The sequence below is a fragment of the Urocitellus parryii genome, chromosome 7, assembly GCF_045843805.1.
Source record: "Urocitellus parryii isolate mUroPar1 chromosome 7, mUroPar1.hap1, whole genome shotgun sequence".
In the NCBI taxonomy this organism is placed as follows: domain Eukaryota; kingdom Metazoa; phylum Chordata; class Mammalia; order Rodentia; family Sciuridae; genus Urocitellus; species Urocitellus parryii.
Window position 1 is genome coordinate 173000550 of NC_135537.1, and position 26178 is coordinate 173026727.

A 26178-nucleotide genomic window follows, 5' to 3' on the forward strand; every position below is an offset into this window, starting at 1 on the left:
ATTACAAGGTTTGAACTCTCATCAAAAGTTTCACTTTCTAAAACTTGAAAACACCCATAAATTGCTGAACTCACCTGAGGATCTCCTAAAATGGCAATCCCAAAGGTTAGTTTTCTTTTCTGTCCACCACTTAAGTTTTGAGCCAGGACATTCTGAATATTTTGTATTTCCAATTCCAGTAAAACTCTTTGTATCTAATCAAAAGACAACATTGTATGTCATATACCAAGATTCATTTCTTTTTTCCTTTTTTTATAAAAAATGCAAAACAGTAAACATAATGATTAAAAGCATGGACCCTGTGGCCAAACTGCCTGGCTCTGAATGCCCATCCATCTTTAGCTGCTGTGTGATCTCAGTCAAGTTACTTTCTCTCTGAACCTCAGTTTCTACATGCATAAAATGGGAATAATAACAGCTTTATCTCATAGTGTCGTTCTAAGGAATAAATGAGTTCTACATTTACAGTAAAGGATATGCTTGGCACATTGTAAATTATCTAAATGATCACTATTGCTGAAATTGGATTTTCCTCTTCAACATTTACCAATGACTTACACACAGATAATTAATAAAAGAGAAAAACAAAACAAAACAGAGCAAACAGGATTAGCAATCTCACTTTGACCAATACATGAGTTTTAATGTATTTATATACCTCTTGCTCCACTTCTTGTGGCAGAATCCCTCTTATTTTAGCAAATAGCCTAAGGTTTTCTTTCACAGTAAGGAAGTCAAACTGCACATTGGATTGTGGACAAATTCCAGTGATCTTGATGATGTTTTCTAGGTCATCCATTTCTGAAAGTTTATTATTGTAGATGGTGACAGAACCTATCACAAAGATTCTACATTAATATCTGGATAATAAGTAAAACTGAGTACTTCTAAATAAAAAAAAATCACTATCAATGCACTAATCAATAAACTATTTTATCTTCAAGATTTATACAATTTAGGCATTATGAATTTTCCTTTCAGTTGTAAAGTAAATTGTAAAAGGAGTTCCCATCTGGGATTTTATTCCTAATGATGTAGTGTAGTCTCTTACCATTAATAATTAGGTTTGGCTAGATGCCCACTGGGGCCTTAGCAACAGTGATACACATAGAGCTGATGAATAGCTACACACTGTGACTTGTCCTCTTCTGTTGCTGGGATCATGAAGAACATTGGGTAAAGAATCCCAATCTAGCCTCTTGCAACATGAAAGTCCATGCAAAAACAGAGGTGTAGCTGTCCTGTCTGAAGCCTCAAATATGTGAGCAGGCACATGTTACATTACCTGGTGTCAATCACTTGGTTCAGAACAGAGAAACCATTCAGTCAACCCACAGAGTCATGAGGAAAAAAAATACAACATTTTTTATTTTAAGCCATTCGGTTTGGGAGTGTTTGCCATACAGCAAAATATATGGGAATGCCAAACTGATGACCATAAAAATAATCATCACAAAATACTTACATTCTATATGAAGTAATTAAACATCACAAACCTTTATGGAATAATATTACAAATAGATTTCCATTTTTTATTTGGTATCTGTGTTTGTCATAAATAATCAGGAGGATTTTATATTATCAGCTTACTTCTTTGTCAACCTGACTTTGGAAAAAAGAACTCTCACCTTTGGTGGGAACAGACAACCCACTAAGAATATTTAACAGTGTTGATTTTCCAGCTCCACTGTGACCAAGGATTGCAGTGATTTGGCCTTCATAAATGTCCAATACCAGGTCTAGGAGGAATGGAAGGTAAGATAAGGAAGGAGGGAGAAGAGATGGGAGGAAGGATGGAAAATAATAAAAATCACAAATAACATTCTGTTACAGAACCAATAAATTAACACTTGATTTCCTGGAATGGTTATATTTTCTAGTGTGAAAACATTGTAAGTTCAAAATAAAAATGCCCTTAAAAACTAATTTTTAAAAATCCTTTCTAGAATTTTTTAAGTTATTTGATTAAAATGAATGAATGAATGAAACATTTAATATACCCTTAAATTCATTGAAATTGCCTGGCATATGGTAGGTGGATGTTAGTATTTATTGAATGGGAGAATAGATTAATAATAAAGTGTCACATAGCTAAAACTCCCAAGTGGTAAGTAGGTAAGTCCCCCCCTTTCAGAAAAGGAAAAAAGTAGAGTATCTACCAATAGCTTTTGGATTATAGAAGAAAAAAATTGAGGGTGTAGGTAAAAAATATCTGTAGGTTACATCAGTATAGACTTTAAATACATGTAATTCTATAACACCCACTTTTTCTAACTTTTATAAAGTAAAAGTGATGTGTTAGAGGGGAAAATTTATAATAGGGTTCAAATAACTTTTCAAATCTTAGATATTATCATTAACTGCTCAATAAAAGCAAAACAATGTGAATTTAAATCATGAAATTGACATCAATATAATTTTTTTTTACCCTTCAAAGCTTCTATTTTATCAGGTTTTCCTTTATATTCTTTTGTAATATTTCTGATTCTGAAAAAAAAGAAAGAAAAAAGAAAAGCTACTTCAAGGTGACAGTTCTCTCTGGTCTGTAATTCCAGTTTGGCTGCCAGAATCAGATGAAACTGATCTTCAGGATGGAGAGAGAGATAGCAGTCACTCTCTTGCAATCCTGGTTGTGGGACAGAATTCTTCAAGAATTCTGCAGAGGGCTGGGGATGTGGCTCAAGCGGTAGCGTGCTCGCCCGGCATGCGTGCGGCCCGGGTTCGATCCTCAGCACCACATACCAACAAAGATGTTGTGTCCGCCGAGAACTAGAAAATGAATATTAAAAATTCTCTCTCTCTCTCCTCTCTCAATCTCTCTTAAAAAAAAAAAGAATTATAAAAAAAAGAAAAATTTCTCTCACTTAAAAAAAAAAAAAAAAGAATTCTGCAGAATACTGTGGTCCTGGCTGGACATTGGCATCCCCTGATGAGTTTTAAAAATTTGTGCTTGGGTCTTACCAGTTGAGACTCTTTCCCTGGACTGGGCCATGGTCTAATATCAATTAATAGAGAACAGGGCCATCTCTGGACTGCAAAGTTAAGGAAGTCAGAGCAAGAGAGGACGTGGGCACCCAACACTAAAAGGGTCAGCGTGAACCACTAGCACAGGTTGGTGATCTCTTGAGTCTCGGTCTCCAGAGGATCCTTGAAAGGTAGCATAAGGAAGAGAGGTGGTGCGTCACAACAGGAAGGCAGGGGTCTCACAGGGCTACCCACCTGACTCATGTCATCTGCACAACTTGGTTACTCTGTTATTTTAGGCAGGGTACTAGATCCAGGCAAATTTTAGTAATTGCAATCTGAGAATTTGGAATGCTTTAGGATTGTGTTATAGGTTATATAAACTATTTCATCTTGAATGGTGAACATTCAACAAGATTAAGAGGACATTGGTGAGATGATGATGGTGGTGGCAGTGGAAAGGAATGGAGTTAACATGTGCTGAGTACTATCACAGATCTGGAATTCTAGATATTTTATCTGCACGATTTCATTCTGCCAGGTAACTGGAATCCAAAAGTGAAGTCAAATTTATGTTATTTTGTCATTTATTGTTCATCAGACAGTGCAGGTTTTATTCATATTAAACTATGTAATTAGGTTTTCTCATTTTTATTTTGATTCCATTTTACTGTCAAAAAAATGAGAAGTATCATAAATGCAATGTGTATAAAGTGTGAATAAATGTTGCCAAAGAAAGTATGGAGGCTAAGGATGGAGAAAGAAAGAAATGAACAAAAAGACCAAGAATCCAAGCAAGAGTTTTGTTGACCTGTCTTCACTGGTGAAATCTAAGTTTTTATTTAATGTAGATGTCAACACTGCAGGGGGCTAGTAAGGGACTTTTTTAAAGTGAGAAGTGATGCAAGTGTTGTGGCGTGGTCACTTCTCCAGAGCCCAGGGAGAACTCTGCTTGTCTCAGGTGCCAATTCTTAGCTCCCCAACCTTGACTTGGACTGCATTCACATCCTTGTTACCTGATGGCTTCTTTCCCATGGAATTCTGGAGACACTGGTTCACAAGAGTCATTAGATGAAGGACTGGAATCTATTTTATCTTCAAGGATCACATGATCAGCCTTTTGTTGCCGTGACCAAAACGAGGACTTCAGGAAAAACAAGGGTGAATGTTGATGTCCAAATTCATCTGCATGACCCGGTGACAAATATAAGGTCAATAAGCAATTTTAGGGAAGAGTGACACTAACCTAGCCTGGCAATACAACCCCTTTGCTGCTAAGCCTTGTTGGTCAACACAAGGCGATACATTTTTTGTGTTTTTGTTTCTACTTTTGGTGCTGGGTAGTAAACCCAGGTAATCATTCATGCTAAAGAATGTGCTCAACTATTAAGCTAGGCCCAAGTCCCAATGAGCATGTTTTAACATGTGCAACTTCATAAGAAAAAAAAATCACCAAGATATCTCTATTATAATAGTTATTCCTATAGGAAGCAATGAAACTTATTTATTAAAAAGTTTTCAGGAAGAATTTTAATAAACGTTCAATTAACCCTAATAAAGCCAGATATTAGAATCAAAATGCAAACCATTCTGGGCCTGTTGAATTCTGTTGTCATTTTATTAACAAATGAAGAAGATATTGGGAAATGACTACTGGAAAAATAAAACAAATATTCTAAGAGAAGATAGAATGGGACTTAACAAAACAACACATTTGTGAGAAAGGGGAAGAATGGGGCAAAAAAATTATTCAAACTCAACAGTGGAACTTTAGAAAGCAACTTTATATTCCTGTTTTATCTCATTCCTAGACAATAACTTTCCTCTAAAACACATCTATAATTTGCTGGGGATGCAGTTCATTAGCAAATGCTTGCCTAGTATACATGAGGCCCAGGTTCCATCTCTAGAACTACAATTAAAAAAAAAAAAATCTACATTTGTGTGTTTCTGAACTGCCATGCTAACTAGCTATACAAAAGCAGCAAAGTGGTTTGTAACATATAAATCATACATGTATTAGGAAATCTGTTCTAGGAAAGAACGTTACTCAAATGATGTTTGATTTTAATCATAACCACTCACTTGGCAAAATTTTTTCAAAGTACATCATGAGTGCCAGATAGAGGAAAGTGTCAAAGGCCAACATGAAATGTGTTGCTATAATTAGATTGGAGCCGACAGGTGCATCAAGAAATGCATTAGAATTTACATCATAATCCAAGTGTAAAAGCTGAAAATTAAAAAAAAAAGATAAGGTACATTTGTGATACATTTTAAATAATTTAAATAACAAGAATAAGATGGCTACTTATTGTCTCCTCCTGGGAATAGAAATTTAAACAAGGAGATGGCCTACTTGATGGTTGTCAAATGTATCAGAAGGCATGGACAGTTGAGAAACTGTAACAGGTGTTAACAACTGTGGTGAGGAAAGTGTGTTCTAAATGAAATTGGAGCATTAGGAGGAGGTAGGGAAACATGGCAAATGATGGCACTAGAGCTAAATTTAGACTTTTACCAAATAATACACAGTCAAAAGAAGGGTGAGTCCTGAAAATGGCTGCATAACAAATAATTTTTATTCTGGAAAAAAATAGTCGTGATATGTTAAAAACAAACAATCAAACAAACAAACAACAACCCAGTAGGGTCTATGATATTCTAATGAAGAATTGCTTTATTATTAACCATTCTTTTCTTAAGCACTAAAAACCAGATATTTCGTGATTGGCATCACCATTTATTTGGAAGGAAGGCAACGTGAGTTCAATAAAATAAAAGAAAAAAAATTATGAAAAGAAACAGTTTGCCAGTTAGTTAATATGTTTTCAAGGTATTTTTAGCTTGATGATGTATGTTGTCTTAAATTGCTAAATCAAAATATGAACAGAAGCTGAAGCCACAGAAATAGAGAGCAGAAGAGTGGTCACCAGAAGCTGGGGAGGGTCCAGGGAGGAGGGGATGGGGAGAAGTGGATCCATGGGCACAAAGTGACCTTAGAGGGGAGGAAGCAGCCTGGGGCCCTACTGTATGTAACGTGACTAGAGCTCACAACATGGTGTTCATAACATCAAATATGTATTTAATAGCCAAAGAAAATGCTTTTATGGTCTCCAAAGGATTTTGTATTGATCATTCACCCCCTGCCTTTGGTTTAGGCTTATTTTGCTGGGCTAAGTACTTTCAAAGCTTTTTAAAGTTCAGCTTTGCAAAATCAAAAAGTCTACAGGAGGGTTTTAAATTTCACCATGTTGAAGTATAAAAACTATTACAGATTCTTCTTCTTCTTCTTTTTTTTTTTTTTTTTTGATTACAGATTCTTCCAGAGAAGAAAGATGCTTCTCATCGATCATTAGATGGCTTCTTACCTGGGACATTCCAAGGGTGAAAGCAAACGGGCTAAGAAAACTGAAAATCCACTCCAAAGACACTGGGAGATATCTGTACAACGCTGTGAATCCAAGGCTCCCCCAGAAGACAGTAAGGAGGAACACCACTAGGCTAGTAAGGAAAGACTTCTTCACCACGATGCTCATCAGGAAAGCCAAAGCAATCTAAACAAGAGAAGACCCAACTGGGTAAGGTCCCTCCAGGAATTATTAGTGGCATGATAACAGGAGGGATTTTACATACAACATTTTAGTTCTATTATTAGTTTGCATGTAATGAATGAAACTATTATTTTGCCAATTGTATTAATAATTGACATCACAAAGCATTACTAATCCAACTGTACCCACCTATAGATTTTTGCATGCAACTAGAGCAGGCAGAAAACAGATATGTAGACTAAATAAGTTAATCTGAAACCAACAGTTTGATTTTTAAGGCAAGAGATAGGGAAAAATTTAATTCATCAACTCACCAGTGACAATCCATAAAGGAGAAAGAGGGTGAAAACTACCAGGAAGTTGGTCAGAATAAAAAACTGGGTAGATTTTATAATAAGTGCCAAGAAAAGGGCCATAATGAAGATGAAGCTGGCATAGAGCAAACCCCAGGAGAGCCTGGTGTAAAAACAGAGCTTTGTTTTAGTACTTAGTGTTCAGTTGAAAAGAAGGACCCACCATGGATTGCACTGTAATTTTTCATTGTTCATTTGCCCACTCATTCATTCATACATCCATGCTGTTGTGCAGCAGATATGTATTGTCTATTCTAGGATATGCTATTACAAACTAAAACTTTTAAAACAGAATTCATAAGGAATTAAGAATATTCTTTTTCTGAAAAATAATTTCAGAAACACACATGCACACACATCATTATAAACAAAAAAAGAAATAATTAGGTTTCAAGTCTGATGAATCTGGGTTGCAACATTTCATTTTGGACTTTCTTACCCTGTGACTGTGGGAAAACTCTGTAACCAATTTTTCTCCCCTTTATTCCTCTGAAATTAGAAAACTATACTATGGTGAGAACTTGGTGAGGTGAGGTTATGTGGGTCATTGTCTTAGTTCATGGTAGCCCCTTTGTGAATCCCTGATATCTTTTTCTCTAGAAGCTTAAAGGGTGAGAAGCCTCATAAATTTCCTTGGAGATAAGAAATTACTCCTCATGGTGAAATTCTGTCACTTCTCTTACCAAAAGCTCTTTTCACCGTTCTCTGCATGAATACATCAAGTAGTCTACATACTTGCCCTTAATTCCACTCATTTTCCAGTGAGATAGAGTGATAAAAATCATATCATTTACTTTGTTTCAGAATAGCCCACTATGCTTTTCTTATCAATTTCTTTATCTTGTTTTACAGTCTTCTTTAGAGAGTACAATGAAATAAAGATACTTTAAAAAAAATCAAAAATAGCTGCAAGACCAACACAATAATAGCTAGCACATAGAGCAATTATTATGTATTGGGCAAGTGTTTTAAAAACTTAGCAAATAGTAAATCATCTGCTTCTCACCATAGCTGAATGCAGAAATGACACTTCTGTGTTTTACTCATGTTATTGACAGAGAACCCATTGAACAAATATGTTAACAGTCTCAGATCCAAGTGTTTGGCTCTAGAATCTCCAGATTTCACTGCTCTGCTATAATTTCCTCTAATATTAATTCAGTAAAGAGGTCAATACTGATTTTCAGGATTTTAGCACAGAAGGAACTCTAACTCCTAATTGATTATAATATGCCCAATCCACCCATCTTCCTCGCTTCACTGGTACTTTCGTCCTTCTCCATGCCCTGTCAGTCAGTTAATTACTCTCGAGGTCTCACACAGAACCTTGTCCATTCTTGGAATTACTCAAGCTTTGACTTCTGCCCTTGCAGTCCCGTGCTAGCTGGAATTCCACCTCCATCTGGCAGAGATGCTGACCTCTGTCTTAGCCATTCCATTATCACAACTGCCCAGCAAACTAAACCCGAGAGAATCACAGTCACATTTGGTCTCGTCCTGGCAAACATTATACCAAGGGTGACTTATTGCATTCGGAGGATAAAGGAAAAAGTTAGAAAATCATTAGGCTTTAATAAAGATACATTGCAGACGCCCACTTTTCCTGAGATTCTCCATTGAGAACACTGTGCTACAGCCAGCTCACCAGAACGTTGAATCCTGCGGGTCCATCATGGTCATCAAGGCCTTCATCGTTTTCCTCTCCCTCGTGACATTGATGGATGCATAGTAAATGAATGGGGAAAAGGAGATGATGCAGAAGAAAATGAAAAAAATCAGTTGTGGTTCCTCCTTGACTAATAAAGGGCTGTATCTTCATGTATCTTCCGGTAACTGACATAAGTTCCTCCATGACTGAATGATTTGTTGTGGTCTGAAGAAGGATAATAATAAATAAAATTTCCACTCTGAATGACGTGCTGGGTTTCGTGTCTCTGTTTTTATCATCTCTTTTCCTAGAAATGTGCAATCCTTCTAGGATCTGAAGTTGGCCTACATTTCCACATCCGTGTACTGCACTGGCCCACCTGGATTTTGGATTCCAGGCTTTCCATAATTCTTAGCATTACTGTGTTTGACTATCTCCCCACCCAATGTCACTTCATGATTTCTTTGCAATGCCTTTTCTGATCTTAGATTTGACAAATCCCTCACCTCAAGCTTCTAGTTTAATTGCCATTTTAATGAGATTCTTTCCACAGCTTTATACGCTGGGAAACTTGCTTGTTTGTTTACAAGGACATTTGATATGCCCATGATCACCTACTTCCGTTCTATTGATGTCCTTATTATATCCCTGGTTTCCTGACAACATTTCTTCTCTGTATGCCTTATTTCCTAACGACATACAGCAAATTTAGTAGTCTTTGTTGTAAAGATACAAATGAGTAAATGAAAGAACAGGGCTAGCCATTTATATTTCCTTCCATGAGACTTCTAGTACCTCTGGTATAATTAGTTTGCATGGAAAATTAGTTTTCATTGAACATTTTGTACTCAATTCTATAATAGCAGCATTAATGGCAGCTTGAAGAGCCACAAAACCTTCCTTCCAGAATATTGAGATGTAACAGTCAACATCTTCATCTTCTTCAAAACAATGAGCTTTGTGATTAAAAAAGACAAGAAATCATCACTAGAATTATATCAATTCTGATCACAGGAAATGGGCTTTTCAGTGGCCCTTAATTCAAATGGACTTATTTTGGCTCTAAAACATGAAAACATAGGTTATAGTAATGATTCTCCAAACGAGTCAGGCGGAGCTGTCTTGGGGAACGTTCTGCCTGTAGTCATCTTTCTCATACCACCTTTTGTGCTTCTCTGCCAATCAAGAATTTTGTGGAACTCATTCTATTTCTGCATTGTGAAAACAATATCTTTTTGATATTAGTTTTAGTCAGCTTTTTCATCACTGTGACCAAAAGACCTCACAAGAATGAAGTTTGATGTTCATGGCTTCAGAGCTCTGACAGCTGACTCTGTAGCCTGGGGCCTGAGATGAGAAAGAACGTGATGGCAGAAGGGCAGGGTGGAGGAAAGCAGCCTAGGACATGGTAATCAGGAAACAGAGTGAGTCATACTCACCTTGGACAAAATGTGTACCCCAAAGGCTGCCAGTGATCTACCTCCTCCAGCTACACCCTACCTGCCTACAAACACCATCAAGTTCATCCGTTCAAGTGGAGCAATGCATTGATTAGGTTAAGGCTCTCATAACCCCATTATTTCACCTCTAATTTTTTTTGCATTGTCTTCCATGTAAACTTCTGGGGCACACCTCATATCTAAACCATAACAATGTTCTTCAAAACAGCAGGATTTCTAGTATGCATTGAGAAACACTGAAATACAGCTTGTTCTAACATGGGGTACAACACAGCATAAAGAGTCAAATGGAAGTTTGAATAAAGAAACTCACTGTGCTTAAATCATGTCAATCAGAATGTCTTTTGAAGAGAAAAGTTTATTTATTAAAAAAAAGAAGATCTACCAGTCCATTGATATTAATATATTTAATGTAGCTATTTTATATATGAACTATGTATAATATGTTGAGTATATTTATAAGATCTAATGAAATTATATTAAGGTGATAGTCTTTAATAAGATTAATTAAAGTTAAATATAGGAATCAAATGCATATTGCATTAAGATTTTAAATATTTAAAAATTATTTTGAAATATTTCAGATCTACAAATAATATAAAAATAGACACACATGTACCTATCACCAAATTTTAAAAATAAATCATTACAAATACAGTTGAACTCCTCTACATACTGTCTAAATGTTGTTTCCTAAGCACCAATCCTTGAAGTAGCTAATGATGTTTCTGAACTTCATGTTTACATATGTCTTTAGGCTTTTACTGTGTAACCCTAAACTATATAAGTGATTTTTAAACATAAACTCTATTTAACCCATAGATCTCATTATGTTCATTATTCTGCACTTTACTTCAGTTGTTATGTTTAATAACTTTGAAATCTGTCTAAATAGCCCTATTTATTTCTTCTTATGATTATGGAATCCCATTGTAGAAATGTGAACCAATCAATTTATTTATCTACTCTCCTGATATTTGGGTTAGTTCTTTTTTTCTTTTTACTGTTGTCCCCAGCCTCCATTAAAAAAAAAACCTAAAATTTTCTTTTTAAAAGGCAAATTTAAATATAAAAATAAAAGTATCTAAGCTACTTGTTTCTACTCTTATCCCCAGCCTCGATTAAAAAATCTAAAATTGTTTTTCATCCAGGGGAAGGAGACTGAAAGCTATATTTTTTTGAAGAATTCTTTTATATTTTATCATGAATGTGTGTATCAGTCAGGATAGTCTATGATATGCTATAGTAACAAATTACCTCTAAACCTCAACATATCACCATAAAAGCTTATTTCTTACTCAGGCTACAAGTTCAGCAAGGTTCTTTGGTCAGAGGTTGGGGGATATTCTATTCCACATTAAACTAAGGATTTCTAAATGAAATGAGTTTTCTGCACTATTATATGTGACTCATTCTGCTTGTAGGAGCAGGTGAAGAAAGATGAGAAATCCATACTTGCTTTTAAAATGCCTTGAGTCTGGCTCTTTACTGAGAGCTTCCTAAGCCCTCAAGAAGGAGAGAACAGGCTACCAGTCTTTAATGTAGGATGAGAGTTTTACTAAAAAGATTTTTATGATGATGGGTTATATTTATTCAATTTTTGCAAAATTTAGAAAATTATATGATACTGGATAGGCATGCTCTTTTCTACATATCCTAGTCAATACTTTGTACTATTGTTAGTTTTTGCAAATCTAATGAATGTGAAATGATGTAACAAGTGGTTTCAAAATACAGTTCTCTGATTGCTAATGCAGGTAGAAATCTCTCCACGTGCTTAATCTTGATCTGTGTTTCATGTTTTGTGAAATACCTGCCATGTCTTTCAATAATGTCTTATTTTGAGGTCTTTTTCTTATTTATTCAAAGAAAATCTTCATATATTCTGAAATCATCTTTTGCTAGTTTTATTTGTTATCAATATCTTTTTTCAATTCTACCTCAAATTCTCACTATCTATATACTATCTTTGGATAATAAAAATTACTTGATTTTTATCTAGCTGAATATATCTATCTTTTATTTTATAGTTTATATATTTTTCTTTTGCAAGAAAGTCCTCCTATCCAATAGTTATAAAAGTATGTTCTTATACTGACTTCCAAAAGTTTTGCAGGACTTTTAAAATTCTTTTACCTAAAATTGGTTGTTCTGTACGAGATAATTTTATTTTGTTCTTTATGTAGAGACAATTTTCCCTGAAGTTCTCAACATTAATTGGTAATGTCCTCTCAGTCATATATGAGTGTCCATGTTTTTGTGAGAAATTTCCAAGATTCTCTCTTCTCTGTCATTGGCCTATTCATCTGTGGCAGTAACATACTGTCTTAATTTCTTATTTCATTTTAAAAATGAGTAGCTTGGATACTTTGTTTTGATATTTAAATTTGCCTTTTAAAAAGCAAATTTTAGAATGAATATGTCAACTTCTCTGAAGAAGTCTATTATTCCTTAGATTACTTGCTTATTTTATATTCTCAGTTTTATAATTCCACTGGGAAATATATTTGTCTGTCTATCTATCTATCTATCTATCTACATACATACATACACACAGCTTGGGCAATTCTCTTGACTCTCGTGGTGCCTTGTTTTTACATATTGGAGAGTAAATTTACATTTAGAGATATTTTGTCTCTGCTGTCTGAGTTGAGGTCGTATTTTTCTAGAGAAAATTTATAATATCCTCTGTCAGGCACCCCAGGGTCTGACTAGCCTAGGAGCACTTTATAATTTTTAGTTGAGATTTTTCAGATTAGCTTCTCAAGTTAAGGAAGAACTCTAGACTCAGGAGAAAGTGACTGAAAGCTATGATTTTCTTAAGAATTCTCTTTGTATTAATTCTCTTTGTATTAATTATCTTTGTATTAATTATCTTTGTATTATTTGTATTATTATGTTCTCTCCAAAGGGAGAACAACAAACTTCATTTTATTCTTTCTTTGGCAACGGGTGTCTCTTTTTTGGTGAACTCTTGCTGAGTACACAGCCCTCCAGATTCCAAATTAATTCAGGAAACTTCATCTTTCACAAACCCAAGATCTCCTCTGTTCCCACATAGCTACTAAAACCCAAATCTCTTGGTTGCTGAGCTTGGCAAAGTCATATAGCATCAATAATAACCAATTAACACTGAGTTTGGTGCCCTCTCCATTTTAGACCTTCTAGAATTGCCCTTACTTTCATATGGATTTACTTAAGCATTTAAACGGAAGTTTGTTCTATTTTATCCATAAATTTTATTTTACCTTAACAACCATATATTACAGCTATATATCACAGATAATGTATGTTTATATGTATATGTGTACATATGTATACATGTAAGTCATGTCTGGATATATATATATATATATGGCTATATATAGTGATCATATATTGAATATGTTAGTTTACTCAAAGATGAAAGCACATTTTTTGAATGTGTAGAATGACATGGACATCACCATGATAGAGATGATCTAACTTGACATATTAACATCTGTTTCTATGAATGGCTCAAACATAAATGAAATAGTGATCAGTGTGATCATATGGCTGGAAAGTTACCTGTATGGTCCCTGTGTTCCTTACTGATCGGGATTCTTTGTCCCAAGAATTTCAGATGTTATGAGTATGTGTTTGTAAAGATGACTCTTACTATTTCCTCATGATAATCTGCTTTCAATTCTTTAATGCTTTCTTCATCTGATAGTCCCATGACTTCTTTACCTGCCATTACAAGAAAGCGATGTTATTAGTAAATTACCGGGAGACTCACCTTCGAGATGTCATGTTCAATAGTTTTTACTAGAGTTCTTTATGAAAATAAAATGAAATCATGTATTGACTTTGGCAGAGTCATGAAATCTAAAATGTTGGGGGAAGATGTTTCTAAAGTTTCATTTAGATACCATCAGAAGAAACACATAAAATTTAGTTATTTTTTTCCCACATGTTGTGATTATTGAGCCAATTTCATCAACATAACACATACTATACCAATTAAACTATTTGTAGAATAATTAGTATTCTAATAAATCTAAAATTGCATATAGGTATACAATTAGGCACTTGTTGATACTGGAAATAAATATAGTTATTTTCCTGTACAAATCCTGACAGTAAGGTGAAGAAATTCAAAAAAAGAGAGAATTTTTCAAAATATGTAGAGTGCCTATGTTGACATAACTGTGCCTATGTTGACATAACTTAAACGAATCCTTTATTTCCAACAAAGGAGAAGTATGTTCAGTTTCCCATTTTAGCAATTTTGATAATTGACACAATTTTATCAGCTGAAATGTAAATTAAGTGCCTGCATCTGCATGGATTCTGATGTCACATATTCCTTGTGGATTGCTAGACAACTCACCTGTCATGAAGGAGGTGGTAGCTACTTTGCTCATTATCTGTTGGGTTACATTGGTGACAGGCATGTATTCAATTGCAAATTTGGATTCATTAAATGAATCTACCCTTCCGAGGTTCACAGGAGGCCATAAAGAAAAGTCTTCAACTTGATGACCAATAGGATAGAAGTACAAACAAAGTAGGAGAAGCAACGCATTCATCCATTCCTATGCAGCCCGAGAATGAGGAGAAAAAATTGTGATTTCAAATTGTTCATCCATAGTCATTTGTCATAGACTTCGTCCCTTTGTTCCTTTTTAAAATTTCAACACATCTTGCAATATGAACCATTTAAATATGTATAAAACAAACTGAGTAATTTCAATGAACTATTAATAGTAATTCAAATGGATTGAGCATCAGTACCAGTGCTAAAGGACTGATCATGAGAAATGAAACGCAACAGGACACGCCACTTTAAATTATTGTCAGCTAGTGTTACTTTGGTAACACACTCATTGATGTATTTGATTCTGCTGAAAGTCCCCGTGTTGAAGAGACCCAGAGCATTGCTATAGGGATGATATGCCCAGTTTCAGACATTGGAAATTCAACAGAGTGATAACGAGGAACACTGTTTCAGTAATTAGTTATAAATCCTGGTCACTTGCAAATTCCCATTAAGAATCACCATATTTCCCAAATGCATAATTTTAAAAAGATTTCACTATGTACATACAGTATAATTCCCATTTAATTCAATATGCTACCTTGCTCTATGAAACTGATTTTAAAAGATACCAAAGTTCAACCAGGCTTTTCATTACATGGTACCATTAAAAAGTAATTTTCTTCTTGGCACTTATACATTTCCAAACTTTGTACTACTTTTGAAGAAAATGATTTTTTTTTATTGTTGGTCGTTCAAAACATTACATCTTTCTTGATATATCATGTTTCACAATTTGATTCAGAAGGGTTATGAACTTCCATTTTTACCCCGTATACAGATTGCTGAATCACATAGGTTACATCAGTTACATTTCCATTGATTTACACATTGCCATTCTAGTGTCTGATGAATTCTGCTCTCTATCCTATCCTCTACTATCCCCCCTCCCCTCCCCTCCCCTTCCCTCTTCTCTCTCGACCACCTCTACTGTAAAACATTTATTCCACTTGTATTATTCTTCTTCCCTTACCCCTCACTTCCTCTTGTATGTAATTTTATATAACCCGGAGGATCACCTTCCTTTTCCCTGCAATTTCCCTTCTCTCTCCCTTTCCCTCCCCCCTCTCATCCCTATTTAATGTTAATCTTCTTCTCCAGCTCTTCATCCCTACTCTGTCCTTAGTTACTCCCCTTATATCAAAGAAGTCATTTGGCATTTATTTTTTAAGGATTGGCTAGCTTCACTTAGCATAATCTGCTCTAATGCCATCCATTTCCCTCCAAATTCTATGATTTTGTCGTTTCTTAATGCAGAGTAATACTCCATTGTGTATAAATGCCACATTTTTTAATCCATTCATCTATTGAAGGGCATCTGGGTTGGTTCCACAATCTTGCTATCGTGAATTGTGCTGCTATGAACATCGATGTAGCAGTGTCCCTGCAGCATGCTCTTATTAGGTCTTTAGGGAATAGACCCAGAAGGGGAATAGCTGGGTCAAATGGTGGTTCCATTCCCAGCTTTCCAAGAAATCTCCATACTGCTTTCCAAATTGGCTTTCCATTTTGCAGTCCCACCAACAATGCACAAGTGTACCCTTTTCCCCGCATCCTCTCCAGCACTTGTTGTTGTTGGACTTCATGATGGCTGCCAATCTTACTGGAGTGAGATCGTATCTTAGGGTGGTTTTGATTTGCATTTCTCTGACTGCTAGAGATGGTGAGCATTTTTTCATGTACTTATTGATTGATTTTATGTCCTCCTCTGAGAAGTGTCTGTTCAGGTCCTTGGCCCATTTGTTGATTGGGTTATTAGTTATCTTATTTTGTAATTTTTTGAGTTCTTTGTATACTCTGGATATTAGGGCTCTATCTGAAGTGTGTGGAGTAAAGATTTGTTCCCAGGATGTAGGCTCCCTGTTTATCTCTCTTATTGTTTCTTTTGCTGAGAAAAATCATTTTCTCAGCAAATGATTTTTTTTTAAAGAAAAAAATTCCACAGTTACCTGTGGGTTGATTTGTTTGCTGTGTCTTTAGAATATCACTACTTATGAATGAGTGGGGAACACTAGTAAGAAGAATAATTATTGGCTTTTAAAACATTTATTGAATTCTCAGTTTCTGGCCAGCCTCTGTGCTTTTAGGTCTCAATTTATAGGTTTTTGCCAATTTAAATGTCTTCAAGTAGATTTAGAGTCTTAAAAACGGATTCTTCTGCTTTATAAAGGTTTTTCATTTTATTTTTGGTAGGGGGAATATAAAACAAAAGCATAAATGCCTCTCAGGTAATATACATCTTCCTATTTTAAATACAAAGTGGCACAGATAACGAATCATACCATTAGTGGCTCTCTTTTCATTCTCCACTTTTTAAGAATGTTCTTATGTAATAAAGCCCAAGTTTGTTGACACACGCTTATCTTTCTCTTACCCATGTTGCCCTGTTCAATGAGAAAGAAGGGGAGAAAATGAGTAAATGTTCGTTCATAACAGGAACAAATAACCTGCAGACAGAAAAAGAGCAGCCTGGTAACTCCAGTATCCCACACAAGTGCTACAGTCTGGGTGTTCCTGAGTTAGCATGTTATTACTCCCATGCCACCCTCTCCCTGCTTCCAGGCTCTGCTCCATCATGGATTTGTGAGGCACTTGGCCAGTTACTGACTTATGGCTTCTCAGCTCCAAATTTGCCTTTCATAGTCTTCCCTATGAAGATGGATATGGCCCCTTGAATTACCAATTTTGCTAGCTGGCATGATGTTCAGTTTTGTCCCTAGAGGACTTTCCTTAGTCTGTTTTCTGTTGCTATAACAAAATACCCAAGGCTGGGTATTTTATAAAGAAGTTTATTTGGCTCACAATTCTGAGGGCCAGAGGATCCAAACAGCATGGTACTGGTGTCCTGGAAATGGTCCCTTGGTGGCATCACAGCATGGGGTAAGAATGGAAAGAGAATCAACTGCATGCAGAAGGGGTCAAGCTCATGAGGTGGTCTTGATTTACAACCTGCTTTCCTGAGAACCAACTTACTCTGCAAGACCAGCATTAATCCCTTCCCCAAACAATGTCCCCAATAGCCTAATTACCTCCCCCTAGACCCCCTATTCTTAGGGCCCACCATTTAAACACCACCACATGGGAGACTTACTCTTTTGTGCATGAACCTGTCATGAACAGATCACTTCCTGGAAACTCCCTGTCCTCGTTCCCAAGCAAAGATATGTTGCTGCAGAGGTTTGCTGTGTGGACCCCACAGGGACTTAAAACAGAGTTAGGCAACCACTGAAGGAGGTACCAGACCTTCATGTAAATACAGGTGGGAGTGAGCTGGTAAATAGGGAAGTCCTTTGTACTGGGTTCAATACAGAGGCTGGAGCAGGAAGTCTACAATCCCTCAACCCATATTTGCACTGAACTGAGCAAAAGCCACAGTGGCTTATTGATGGGGTGGGGGTGAAAGAATGGAGAGAGATCCCCTTTGTGGCTCAGGTGGACAGGGCCAGAGAAAGTTGAGGGTAGAACAGCAACGAAAACAAAAATCTATAACTCCCAGACCCATTCTAAGCACAAACATACGTTTGTCAATCTGAAGAGTGTGTAGGGTGTCTAATTATTTGAATTTGTATCATTTTGTTTTTCATAGAAATTTTTCATGTTGAATGACTATTTAGATTTCTTCTGTCGATAGCTTTTTCTGTATTCTGTTTGGCTTTTTTTTTTTTTAGTTCATTATTATTCCAGATGCTTATTCGTTGCTAGTTCATTAGTTTTGCCAATCCAAAATAAATGTATATTTTATCATAAGCAAATTTTAAATTTGTTTTAGTCAAATTTAACAACTTTTCCCTCTGATTCTGTATTTCCTGTGTATGTCCAGTTTAGAAAGTATAAATATATATTCCTAATAGTTTCAAAGATTTTTTTCATTATAATTAGCTCTTTAATCCAAGTTTATTTGTGTATAAGATGTGAGACAATGATCTACCATGTTGTTGTTCTTCTTTTCTTCTGTAATTGTCAGGCAAGTTATCCAGACACTAGTTACTTGATGATTTCTCCTTTCTTAATTGTTGTGTCTATTCTCTCAAATACCAGATGTATATGTATTTGTGTATTTATACACGTACATGCATATGCATATTGAAGTAATCTACTCTTTCAATTAATCTCTACGTGTATGTCTTACCTTCAGTCTAGTAACTAGAGCTCCATAATAAGCCTTCCGAAGTACAAGGAAAGATCTTTCTCCTTGTTCTTTTCAAAGTTGTCTTGACAAATCTAGGGCCATATCCTTTGTGTAGATTTACTTGGTTGATGACTTCATGATTGAGTTTTATTTTAATTCCTCACTTTAGTGATAGGTTTGGCATTCTTATTATACCTTTGCTGATTTTTAGCAGGTGACTTTAAAGGCTAAGTGGTTGGGTGTATAAAAGATGACTCTACAGCTCATGTTTCAATGGAAGGTTCTTTCTATTTCTGATAACATGGAGTCACTAGTTTCTTGAGATTAACATTTGTCTAATAAATCATTAACCCTAATAAATTTCTTAACCCTGGGGTGAATTTCTAAATATCCAACTAAGTATGAAAATTTCATAACTGCTTCAATGTTTAGAAATCTAAACTGGTAGCTATATTTTATGAAGTGAATTATGTTATGCATGCATTTTTGTTTGGGATGATCATGCATTGTGTTTTATTTTCCTATTAAACCTATGCTGTCTTTGCTTTTAGTTCTATCTTCATACCTTATCGATTCTTTTTAAATTGGTAAAAATTTCTTCTTTTCTCTCCTGTACCAAAGATATGAGAGGTATTTACAGTTCTTTCATGGTCACTCTTAAATTTTGGAGTTTCCCAGGGAACCATGACTTATTTTATGAAAGCTTAACATCTTTTACTATCTCTGTCTTCTTACAAATATTGTCTAGATATTTTAATTTGCTGCTGAGTTCCAACCCGATCATTCTAGTCGTTCTTACTTAGAAATGTGTTCAATTTTTAACTTAAAGTACATAGTGAAATAATTTTTCCAACAATAGAGAGTGATATGTTTGGGACTGTGTTCGAGGTAGAGGGTAAGCATTTCCCCTCAATTGGGCTTGGGTTGGCCTCTGCTGGATTAAGAATTCACCAACCTTTGTCCTCTGTAGTGTTAGTTCTCTATGAAACATCCTAAATACTTTACCTAAAATTGCCTGCAAGGAGCAGCATTATTCTTCTATGGATACTGCCTTCTCCTCTAAGGATTACAACAGCAGGAGACCAGGACTTTCCTCTAATAAAGAAGCAAATCAGTTTTATGATATTTGATATTGAGTAAAGAACATGTAGAGGAGTGTGTGTGTGTGTGTGTGTGTGTGTGTGTGTGTGTGTGAATTAGTAGAGGAATATATATCTACATTTTATTGTAGCAGGGATACAAAATTCCTCAGAGGCCAATACTATTGCCACTTCTCTCCACAGCCCCAGTTAACCAACACTATACAAATACGATTTGCTGGGCCTCCTCTGAAAACTGTGGAACACAAGTGCTTTTGTAAGGTCTTTCCTGTGGGAGGAATGAGGACGTCTAAGCTACATTATAGAAAATAAAGAGATTCTGGAATGCTTACCAGTTTTCTGGGAAGCATGCCAGGAATATGACTTGGAAGGCTGGGTCAGGACTTCTACCACAGAGCCAGCAGCTCCATGGCGAAGACTGGCAGCCGGCTCTTAAGTCCTGACTTCTGAAATAAGTGGTCTCCTCCCTCTCTGCAGACCCCATGGACACACAGGGCTGCTGTGAATAGGTCCATAGTGATGAGGAGTGGGTATGAGCCCACCTGAAGCCCCTGTCCCAGCCATGGGACAGGATCACACACGGGGTGCTGCTGTTTCCTAGTCAAAGCTGGGGTGAGGAGTCCAGGGGCCAGTTCCAAAGGCAATCCCGTTGGCCAAGGCAGGCTCAGAGGATATTGCCAGAGAGGAAAACTACACAGGCTGTTCACTGAGGCTGGAAGCAAGTCTATCGGATGAAGAAAAGAGGTCAGGAAGCCCGTGGAAAGAGAGAGGGAGGGAAAGGAAATTTCAAGAATGAAATAGCAGTAGGTCAGGTTGCTCCATGAGAGGGTGCTGAGGCTCCCCATGGGCATTCTTAGTGCGGAGAATTATGAATGGGCACTTAGAAGGGGGTCATGCTGGGCTGTAGGGGATTGTGAGATGGCTCAGACTGAGATCTTCTGGCTGTGGAATCAGCCATAGCCCTGGGCAGCATGGAGCCATCAATCCCTCCCCCACCCCTTTGATCTTCCACTGTAAGTTATAGTATTACAACTTTATTTCTCCCCAACTGGTGTATGTTCTTCAGTTCGTAAAAAGACTGATAACATGAATTCCTTGATATGCATATGGCAAATAGTTTCCAACTGGAATGACTTGACTTTTATCTTTTGATGCTGTTTTTAAATTCAAAACAAAATGTTTGTACTATAGAAGCATGTATCATCTGTCTACCACAAACCATGCACATTTAAAGCAGTGCTGTGAGAAGGAAAAGCTACATATTTCACATTCTGATTCAACTCATGATATTCAAAGAGGAAAAGATTCTGGAAAGCTTCTCAGGTTTCTAAAATTCTTAGAGCCTGAGAATGAGAGAAAGGGATAATAAAAAAGATTTCTGTAAATGTTCTTGGTAAACAGTCTCAAAGTCAGAAAAACACAACTCAGGCTTCCAAGTCAGTTCTTAAGATTTTTAAGTTCTTCATAATCAACTTGTTAGCCAATCTCCGCTTATTCTTACTCTCAGTTTCTGGTTTAGAATAATATCATACGTGCATACTTGTTAAAACCTCACATTTTAATTCAATTGTTTTACCTATCTAATATTAAGCTCCAGACATCAAAGCACTTCAAAATAGCCCATTAATTTTCAAACTAATTTCTCTACAGATATTTAACCTTCAGTTCACAAAACCTTATTATTCTGTGACAAGATAAAAAGAAGGAAAAAAAGAAAATCCCCAAGGCCAAAAAAAAAATACAAACAAGAAACCACAAAACAAAACAAAAAAATCAAAAACAAGACGAACTTACTTTTGGGAAATATGAAGCAAGGGATCTAGAGACACAGTTTATCCACTGGTGACCACAACTGGAAGAAAACAATGCACTTTTTTTTTTTTTTTTTTTTTTATCCTGGTCCCTAGCACATCTCTAGAATTTGCTTTATCTGTTTGACTTCTATAAAAAGGTCGCAGACTGCTTTCAGAAGACAGGTTATGATGTCAGAGTCAGCCCAGCCAAACAGCAGGCCCAGGTGATCACTCTTGTCTTCTCATTGATATTCAGCCAGTTCCTGCAGAGCAGTGGCATTTATGCATGGCTGCCTGAAGTATCATTATGAAGTGCATTTGTAAGGAGCAAACCCAATATTCCTAAACTTCTAATGTTCATAAACTTTTCTGTTACGTCCAAGATGATTGGGGCTAACATGGAGGTTTAAAACACTCTCTTTAAACCAGGAGACAATAAAGAGAAAAGCTCTTGCTCCACCCAAAGCTCAGGACTCTTGGGCAGCCTCTCTCAGATAATCATTGAGATCTGTATTCCCCGGAATCCCAGTTTTATTTTCCCTCAGTTCAGACTCTTTTCTTGTTTCCCTTGAGACTTATTCTTTGGCCCCTGGATTATTTGATTGTTGAATTTTGAAATGTTTGGGGGTTTTCCCTTGCTTTCTTTTGGTTTTTGATTTCTAGTTTGATTCTGTTTTGATCAGAAAACATTTTGCATGCAAAATTTTTAAGGCTTATTTTCTTAACCAGCACAGGATCTCTCTGAATGAATATTCTGTATGCACTTGAAAAAGATGTGTATTTTGCTATTGTTTCATTTGGCAGATAGCATAACCATCAGGCCAACATCCAACAGTGGTGGGAATGAGAGTTGTGATGATTTTCAAGTCTAAAGCCTGTACATTTATCAGTTCAATCTGTCAAAAAGATATTGATAGCAGAAAGTATGATCAAATACATTTGTTTTTTAATTAGGTCAGCTACTTATTTAAGAAAAATGATATAAATATATAAAATCTGTAACATATTTTAAGATTATGTTAAAGAAATTTATCTTCAATCTCCCCTACCTGGTTCTCTGAGGTGAAATTACATTTATCAACTCTCTTATCCAAAGTAGCAAATGCCCACAACATATTTGGAAATGCAATATTAAAAGGAGTCATAAGAAGGATAGTAGAATGAAATAGACATTTTTACCTTTTGTGCATATATGACTCATGACGGATGTGATTCTACAACATGAACAATCAGAAATTATACCCTATTATGTATATCAAAGTGCATAAATGCATTCTACTGTCATATATAACTAAGTAGAACAAATAAAAAATATTTATATAAAAAAGGAGTCAGCAAATGTATAAAAATCAAAAGAACAACCCCTCCCCAGTAGGCATTAGTTTTCTTTATTAGTTATCATTTTTTTACATCAGCTATAATACATAATCAAGTTTTGGTGTTTTCCAAATCAATTGAACATACCTCATAAGAAAACACACTGAAAACTGTTTTAAAATTTAGTGTTTATCTAAAATGTTTACATAATTTGGTCATTTGAGTTATTAGTTATACAAAATAATACATATTTATTTTAAATTTTAATTACCTAACAACTTAAATTCTTCATTTTATAAAGAATCTAATTTTCAGAATAGCAAAAATTCATATTTCTCAATTTGGATTAAAAAATAAACAACCCCTGGCCTTGGCATATGGCTGGCTAGTGCTAGAGTGCTCGCCTGACATGTGTGAGGTTCTGGGTTCCATCCCCAGCACTGCAAAGAAAAATGAAAAAAAAAAAAAAAAAAAACAGAAAGAAAGAAAGAAAGATAGAAAGAAACCAACCAAAAAAGCAAGTAAGTTAACAATTTTTTTTTTTTTTAAATTCAAGGTGAGTCACAAAAGCAAACCTGTGCTTCTTCTGTGATTTACTTTTCTCACTGTAATTCCTGTGTTTTAACTTTATTTAGGCTCATAAAAATAAGAAAATAATTGATGGAAAGTTTGGAGAAAAATTGAAAAAATTTTTGTTATACTTAGTATTTTAAATATCCTATCAAGGTAATTTTTAAAAAGTTAAGTAATATACAATAAAATGGAACTTAATCTCCCTTTCATCCATAATCCGTCAATTATTTATCATCTTCTATTATTTACCCATTACTATCTACCTATTTATATATTTAGTATCTTTTTATATTTAGTATCTATTAATCTAGCATCTGACTATAATTTATTTTTTATCTACCTACCATCATTATGTATGAATTATCTGTCATCCTATCATCTACATATAATTCATTATCTACCTATCACTAATATCTATGTATGTATCCATCTCTGTCTCATGATCAGTGTACCATCTCTTCATCATCTGTGTATGCTTTCAATTCCTTTCTCTCTCTCCACCCCACTCCTCATCTTGCCTGTGACTGATTGATCTTGGTCAGTACTGTCACTACTCTAGTACTTGCTCTTTTCCTTCTGGCATGAAGATACATTATAATATTTCTGTTGTAGCATGGGTTTCACAAGAGCTTATGCCAAAGGTCAGGTATTATAATCAAATATTAGGGCATAACTTTGAAGCTATAAAAATAATTGCCTTACCCAATAGCAAAGGCTTATCCAGAATCATGGCCCACATAGGCTTTAAGACTCTTCCTAAAGAGAGGAGCTTCCACTTCAGTGAGGGGTCACCTTCCTCATAAAAATCATCCAATTCCACACCTGGAGTCTTCCTGGAAAACCTGAGTTGGGGGGAAGAGAAAAAGAAAGGAGAAAAATGTCCCTCTGCCTCCTACAGCTCCAAGTATGGGGAAAGTAGATGACTCATTTCTCTATGGCTTTTCACATGCAGATATAAGGTCCCTAAGCCGAGATCCAGCTGCACCAGGGTGGCCTGGGAGATGCTGCACTTTAGGTCAAAGTTGTAACTGTCAAAAGATAATCTTATTTTAAGAGTTCCTATGTCATACATGAATATTTACATATGTATATGAACACCTATCACTTTTCCGTAATTTAGCAATCATCATTAATACAGATGTTCCTATTGTGGGGGGGGGGTGTGCAGGGACCAAATCAAGGTTTTATGCATGCTAGAAAAGCACTCTGCCACAGAGTTCCATCCCCAGCACAAGGGTTCATGTATCTGTACATTAAGGTGGACTAAAAAATTGACATAAATACAAAAAAAAAAAATACAAAAGTTGTTGAGAGCCACAGCCAAAGGGGCCCCAGCAAACTTCCAGCTGCCAGCAAACTTCCAGCTGCCGGCTGATGATTGGCTCACAGTGGCCCCAGCAACATCTAGCTGATTGGCTCCTCTGCGGTGATGTTCATTGGGCTGTTTCCCTGTCCTTCAAGCTGCCAGCTGGTGATTGGCTCACAGTGGCCCCAGCAACATCTAGCTGATTGGCTCCTCTGCGGTGATGTTCATTGGGCTGTTTCCCTGCCCTTCAGACTACGGAACTGCTCATTGGGGGACTTCTTTGGCTCCGCCTACGCGACCTAGCCAATCGGCCTCAAGAGCAGGAGGATTGGGGGAGGTGGTGGTTGGTGTGTGGAGAGGCTTGTGGAAGCCGGTGGTGGCAGTTGGGCTCTGAGGGTTTTTCCTGAGGAGCTGTTTTGTTTGGCGTTTGTAGTTTTAAAAATAAAGTTTGTTTCTTTTGACAAGTGGCTCCTGAATTGTGCCCAGCCAGACTGCGGCAAAAAGTATCTTGACAAGGTAATAAACGTTCATGAACTGAGCTTGTCATAATGGTAAAACATACCAATGCATTTGCTTGTACTTAAGAAAATGCTTCTATGCTGATGCTGCAGTTAGGACATCTGAATTTACAGGGAAGGAAACCTGCCCTCTTCTTCCCTGTATGTGCAGCCATGTTTTGCACATTCAATACAGTGGCAGGAAGCTGTGGGAAGAAGACTTTGAAAACAGAAGCAGTAGAAAGTCATAGAGCAAGATGTCAATGGTTTTCTAGGAAAAAGACAGCCTTGTGGCCTCTTTCCAGAAGCCACAGCAACTTGACCCTAACCAGTTTGAAACCTCTTCTGATTGACCAAAGTAGACTGAGAAAGACAGTTAGGGCTGAAATGGGCGTTCAGAAAATTGAAATCATACCACCGATAGTCCTCGGCTAGGACCAACGACAGCGGCAATCCAGGGAGAGTGACAAATGACCATATGACCTAGAAATCTGGGGTGCTCAGCTTAGAGAATGGATAGAAGCAAAGTCGTTGTGACTGTAGATGCTGTCAACGGGAGTCATATGAGTCTCTAGAATCAGAACATCCAAATCTCTCCCTTAGAGCAGGCAGCAGGAAAAACAGTAGAGGGAGAAAGTTTCCATGAGCAGAGCTCATGGGCTAATAGGGAAAATTAGCAAGGAAAGGGACCCACGGCTGTGCTGGACCTGTGAATGCCGGACGCTCAGTGACAGAGTGCCACTGACCGAGGGAGAACAAGTTCTTCATGCTTAGATGAGAGGCCTGGTTCCCAATCTGTGACATAAACCAATAAAATCCTATGCAGGTGCAAAGAATGCATTGTAAATACAGTGTGCTTAATGTGTGCGGCATTGAACACTACAAAGTGCAATCTCCTTGTCTTGCCATGTTTACCACGTACA

General features: G+C 36.4%; 1 protein-coding gene across 1 annotated transcript in view; it reads right to left on the reverse strand.

Moving 5' to 3' along the window:
• LOC113176924 (ABC-type organic anion transporter ABCA8-like) overlaps positions 1-20169 on the reverse strand; it is a 58826-nt gene extending 38657 nt beyond the window's left edge. Inside the window, 15 exon segments of the mRNA XM_077801422.1 lie at positions 75-194; positions 659-834; positions 1629-1739; positions 2429-2487; positions 3981-4149; positions 5050-5197; positions 6336-6521; positions 6833-6974; positions 8517-8644; positions 8646-8741; positions 9369-9475; positions 13529-13690; positions 14334-14538; positions 16823-16924; positions 20102-20169. Coding sequence (XP_077657548.1) covers positions 75-194; positions 659-834; positions 1629-1739; positions 2429-2487; positions 3981-4149; positions 5050-5197; positions 6336-6521; positions 6833-6974; positions 8517-8644; positions 8646-8741; positions 9369-9475; positions 13529-13690; positions 14334-14538; positions 16823-16924; positions 20102-20119 — 1929 coding nt within the window. The 5' untranslated portion in view covers positions 20120-20169.
• Between the last annotated feature and the right edge of the window lie 6009 nt (positions 20170-26178).